Below are 6,002 nucleotides of genomic sequence, written 5' to 3' on the forward strand. Positions count from 1 at the left end.
GCAGATGTCCCAGACCTAGCACCCTGGGGAACATCGTAAACATCTACATATTGCTTCCCATATCATCCTCTGTGCCTGTATGACTTCTGGGTTTACCTTCCCAAGATGTTTTTATGTGTGTCATTTATTTTGGAGAAAATAACTGGATTTCTTTTCCTAAATAATTTCTGACTTTAGATGATATGGTTTTATACACTCACGTAAGTCTTGTTTCTCTCACAAAGACATTAAAAAAGATATGTTTGGTCATGTGATTAGAGGTATGATTGGGGAGAAGGAGGAAATTATCCTCACTGGAAGGGAATATATGGAAAAGAGATTTGGTGGTTAAAGCCTAAAATCAAAGGGAATGGAAGACAAGTGGGATAAGAAAATCAAAAGATGAACAAAGGAAAAAAAAAAGGAAAAAAAGGAGAGTGGAAATGAAATCAGTTCCATGCACACTACAAAGCAGGTCAGTCTCTGGGAGGGAATCTGATCTGTACGTGAAAACTGATCCATATATGAAAATAACAATCAGCAGTTCTGCTGCGTTTCCAAACACACGCGCGCGCACCCTCTCTCCGCACCCCCCACCCCCCGGAGGGAGGATTTGCTGGCGCAGGCGGTGTTATTCCGGCTGTAAAATGCTAATCCCTCTGCCGCGGGTGTCCCTCTCAAGCCGTGTCCCCTCCGATGACTCGGGGTTCCCGCAGCCTGTAAGACGGCCGGCAGTACCTCCTGGACCCCTCCAGCCGGCTGCCCTTGCCAATAGTAGGGTATCAGTACAGAAAATTATTTCGCTGTAGAGGCAGACAAGAGGCGCCCCTTAAACTGTCATTGCCAAGAGATAAGCCAACGCAAGGGGCTTTGGTTTGTAGACACAGCACCACCAAGCACCCCGCCCCTGCAACCCTATGTTTTTCTACGTCTTTGTAACAGGCTGGTTTTGGTGAGCTCGAAGGGTCCCCGCGAGGAGCACGCGTGTCCCGGGGCAGCCCTGTCCGCAGGGGACCGTGGGGACTGGCAGTCCTCGCCCCCACAACGGGCAGAACGATCGCTTCATGCCCGTGGGGGAATCCCTTTCCGTGCGTGCATTAGCGGGGCTGACGGCATCAAGCGAGCAACCTGCCCGAAACCCATGGACTGGGGCTGCGAGGGCAGGGGGAGCGCCCCGGGGTGGCGGGCAGCCCCCCAGCTGGCACTCCTTGTTTCGGGGCGAGAAGCAGGGTCTGTATTTCATCCCTCTCGCCCGAATATTATCACTTACCCCCGCGTTCCTAACCGTCTCTCCACCTGGATCCAGATTCTAACTGAGAAATTAAATCACCGTTAATTAGGAGGTGATCAAAGGTGGGTCTGACAAGGACCACTCCAGGCGAGCAGCACTGTAGCGTTACCTTGCAGTGCTGGGCACAGGGTATCAGCTGGGGCTCGTTTCTTATCATGACTCAAGAGGGGAGGAGGAGATATATGGAAGTCAAGGGAGGCCCCTCTCTGTCATCTCCAAAAGATTTTTAACAGTGCAACAGTAGTTCTTACCCTGCCTTTGTATACAGGTAGGTGCCTGTGTTCTGGGGTTTTTTTGCGCTGGGGTAGGTGGGGAATTTGTTTGATGTGTCACATGCCCTCATTTGTACTTCTTCCAAGTGGTTTTGCAAGTTTTGTAACTCCTGGGCTGTGAGATCCTCCTAACAAGCTTTTAATTTCCTTAAAGGAAGCAGTAATAGTTGGGAGAAGGGGTAGATGGAGTTTATGTTTTTCCAAGCAGACTGTAGACCGTGGCTTCAAATCTCTTAGATCTGTAAGGCTCTCTTATAGCTGCACTGCTCCTGTTTCCTTTGGGATCTGACGGTGATTCCCACCTCTCCCTGGTGTGTAGCAAAAATAAACTTTTTTATTATTGTTATTATTTAAGCTATCATTTCGTACAAAGAAAAAAAAAGTGTCAAATGGCTGAGAAAAAAAGCTTGATAAGGGTGAAGTGCCATTTCTTTGTGCCCCCGCAAAGCACGCCTGCCTCTCTCGGCCTTGGGCTAGCTGATGGAGAAGCAGCTTGTCTGTCTTCGAGCCCTCTTCCCCGTAATACAGACACCGCTCTGTAGCGCTGTCCCCCCCCGCCCCCCAGTCTGTATTCACTTGCGGGGAGGTGGAGGGCTTATCTGTTAGCAATGATGGTTGCGATGTGCAATGCAGACGTGCATAGCCTCCGCATACCCCGGGGCAGGCTCCGGGTTCCCCTCCATTCTTTGCATTTGGGTGGGGACCGGTGAGGAGGTGGAGGTGGGGAGAGAGTGTTAAATGTGGGGGTGGGGGGGTGTCTGCCAAACCCTTTCCAACTCACCAGGCGGCTCTGCTCAGGCCTTCTGGCCCCGAGGGCGAAACAAGGCTCTTCCTCCCACCCCCCAGCAGGGAGGGGTGTGCTGGCAGCAATGGCCTGACCCCCACCGCGGCACCTCGGAGCCAAGTTGGGAAGCGGGGTCTGCTGTCCCAGCCCTCCCCCACTCCCTGAATACCCCCAAAGCCCCTCCCCTCCAATCAACTGACTTTTAACATGACAATGGCTATGACAATCCCTTTTAGCCAAGGCCAGGCTGGGGAGGACATAAAGCATCCCCCACCTCCGCCTAATGGGGTACCTGTCTGCGAGCTGCCTGCAGCCTCCACCGCCAGCTCGCCGCCTGCTCGGGGCTGAGGGTCTCGGCCCGGCCATGAGTGCCCACCTGGCCATGCCGCCCTACCTGCCTTACCCCGGCGCGGTGAGGTATGGGGATTATTACTGGCTCTCTCCAGGGAGCATGGACAGCGTGCCCGCCGAGGAGGCTCCGGCGGCGGACGGCCTCCCCTTCCCCGCGGCGGCGAAGACGCCAAGCCACCCAGGTACGCGCCCCGGCCCGGCTGACCCCGGGGGAGCGATCGGGCTGCCCTCGGATGGGGGGTGGTTTTGTCCCTTGTTGTCTCCCCTGCCCCGGGTGTGGGGGGCGATGCCAGTGCTATCAGCGGCCTCGCGCCCCGGCGAGGGTGCGACGGACGCTGCTCCGCCGGCTGCCCGGCTGGAAGCGGCGGCGGGAGCCGGGCGCGGCTGCCAGCGGCCCTTGTGTCCAGACGGGACGGGGCAGAGGTGGGAGCAGAGAGGGGTTTCGGTTCCGCTGCCCCGAGGGTGCCTGCCCCTACTTCTCCACGCTGCGTTGCCTGTGGCTGCGGAGCCCCTGCAAGTCCCCGGGGCACTCGCAATCTTAAATTCACCCGAGAAGCTGGACTTCGAAGTCTTTGAGTCCTCTCCGCCTGACCCTGCTCACCCCAGTTCTCTCTTTTCTCCTCAGATGTCTCTCCAGCTTCCTCCAGCTCTGGGACACTCATCCAGTACACCCCGGACTCTGCCACTAGCCCCACCGCAGAGCGTCCATCTCCCCATCCCACTTTCCAGAAGGTCAAGGAGGAAGGGGAGGGTGTGGTGAAGAAGGCCAAGAGCCGCACAGCCTTCTCCCAGGAGCAGCTGCAAACCCTACACCATCGGTTTCAGAGCCAGAAGTACCTCAGCCCCCAGCAGATCCGGGAGTTGGCTGCTGCCCTGGGGCTCACCTACAAGCAGGTGAACATCTTTCTCTGAGCAGTTGAGTCGTACCCCTGGTGTGAAGTGATCTTGCAAGCAGGTTTTTTTGGTGGTTTTTCTCTTTTTCTTAGACCCTAGAGATGAGTTTCTTTCGTGGTCTTGTTTATGCCACTGCTTACGTGAGAGAGCAGAGGGTGTGAAAACTTATGACTCAGCCTTCCTCTTATGTTTGGTTCCAAGCACTATCCGCCCACTCCATGCAGGTGTTTGAAAATGCGTACAGAGCCAGGACTATGCCAAGTCAGGTTACCACTCTGTGCGGACATGTGTTGTCTCTGATGAACATGAAAAGTCAGATACTTGCACTGTTATGCAGGTTGCCTTTCTTAGTCAGAGTGGCACCTGGGTCTCTCCCTAGAGAGAGGGTCTTTGCCCTGCCAGCTACTCATGTCTAACTGAAGGAATGACTCACTTGTGAGTCAGCACTGATCTTGGCACAGCAGTGAGATGCTGCTCCTGTACAAGCTGTGTTTCTGCAGTTGTCTTGAGCTGTCTTTTAGGCAGGGTTTTTGATGTCATGAAAGATGCTGTGGTGATCTGAGGAGTAAGAATGTTAGTTTTCGTGTCTTGGCTCTGTGATTCTACCGTTACCTGGGTCTGCTGCACATTGGTAGCTGCTGAAATTATGTATGGTATTAGCAGTCAAACAGAAACTGGATTGTAGTAGAAGGGAAAACATCTTTAGGATGTGTAGTAAGCTCTGAGAATTAATTTCTAATGTCCTATGTCCTTTCCTATTGCTTCTAGGTGAAAACATGGTTCCAGAACCAACGGATGAAATTTAAACGTTGCCAGAAGGAGAGCCAGTGGGTGGAAAAAGGGGTGTATCTACCACAGGTGAGAGAATTCTCCCTTCCCCCATCACAACCAGTCATGGTTCTTACAGTTTGTGGGGAGAAGTGCATCATGTCCAGCCTGTTAACTCAAACAGTCACAGGACTCAGTATTACCAAGCCAGTTGTATTTCTTGTAACAGGGCTTACAGTGGCATCTATTTTAAGCCTATCCTGGCAACTGAAAGAGCTTTGTTTCCAGTCCTTTTATCTCCCAGTTGGGACTAGACAGGAAACAAAATAGCCAAAGAGGGCCAGCAAGGCTATTCATGCTGGTTTTCTCCTTAGCATGGTATTCCCAGACTTACTGAATTGGAGACTACTAATTTAAGATATTGTTGTCTCTGCTATTGCTAGTCTATAGTGAGGACAATGAGTATGAAAAAGACACTATTGTTTGGCTTGCTGGGGGCAGGGATGACACAAGATGACCCATCTAAAAGAATGGGCACAGTTGGTATGGTGCTCTGCATTACTGAACAGCCTTCTCTATCTCTCCTAGAATGGGTTCCATCAGGCTGCGTACTTGGATATAACCCCCACGTTTCACCAAGGCTTCCCTGTCAGTGCCAGCAGAAACCTTCAGGCTGTGACCAACATGCACCAGGCTTACAGCAGTGGCCAGACTTATGGGAATGGGCCGGGCCTGTACTCGTTCATGGCTGTAGAGGATGAGGGGCTTTTTGGAAAAGGTGGGACAAGCTGCAATACTCAGCAAGCCATGGGTTTATTAAGCCAGCAGATGAACTTCTATCACAGTTACCCTGCCAATATGGATTATGTCAGCCTGGAATCAGAAGATACCTACAGCTTCCAGAGCACCTCTGACAGCGTCACACCATTCTCAAGCTCCCCTGTACGGCATCAGTACCAGGCCCCTTGGCATCCCCTGGGGACCCAGAGTAGTTATGAGTCTTAGGTCTAAGTATTGCTTTCTCCCTTCTCCTGTTTTCTCCCATGTGGTTTCTAGGTTCTTGACTCAGGGATCCAGTTTCTACTCCCTTCTCTTGTCCCTCCTCCCCTATTCCTGTTTTAACCATTGGTGGGGCTCAGCACCCTGCTGCCTTGGCCTAGTTTTCTGTTTAAAGGCACCTATCTGTTCATAGCTAACCCTTGGCAAGAGTGTTTTGTGTGTGGCTAGATGAAACTTGCTCATGGAGCGGAATGTGCAATGCCACAGCCAGGAGCAGGAGAAGTGGTGAAGGTCTGGTTTTGCTGTCCCAAGTCTCACCTTCCTCTGCTGCCTCTTTAGCAGGTGATCTCTGATCCTTGCCCTGCATGTCTTGCAGCAGAGCTTTGCTGGAGAAGAAAAAAAACCCTCTATACTTCAGCATATTTCTGCTAGAAATGCCCTGTTGTATCCCAGAATCTTTCCTCCTGTCTTGTCTATTTCTGTTGCTACCTCAGTCAGCTAACTGCTAATAGGTTCTTCATCTGCATCCTCTCCCCCCTCACTGAAAAGCTACATGAGATCATCTGATTTCAGATGACTTGATCCAGTTACTCTCAGCAACTCCTCCTGGAGGGGTCAGCACCTGCTTACCCCTTGCCTGCTGCCCTCCTGCGTAAGTAGGGCA

At 52.3% G+C, this 6,002-nt stretch overlaps 1 protein-coding gene across 1 annotated transcript; it reads left to right on the forward strand.

Moving 5' to 3' along the window:
* Window positions 1-2,690: 2,690 nt before the first annotated feature.
* LOC129204491 (homeobox protein NANOG-like) lies at window positions 2,691-5,344 on the forward strand. The gene is made up of 4 exons (XM_054820617.1): window positions 2,691-2,859; window positions 3,303-3,571; window positions 4,340-4,429; window positions 4,928-5,344. Exons 1-4 carry the CDS (start codon window positions 2,691-2,693, stop codon window positions 5,342-5,344), a joined length of 945 nt encoding a protein of 314 aa, XP_054676592.1.
* The last annotated feature ends 658 nt before the right edge of the window (window positions 5,345-6,002 follow it).

Source organism: Grus americana, chromosome 1 (genome assembly GCF_028858705.1).
Source record: "Grus americana isolate bGruAme1 chromosome 1, bGruAme1.mat, whole genome shotgun sequence".
Lineage (NCBI taxonomy): Eukaryota > Metazoa > Chordata > Aves > Gruiformes > Gruidae > Grus > Grus americana.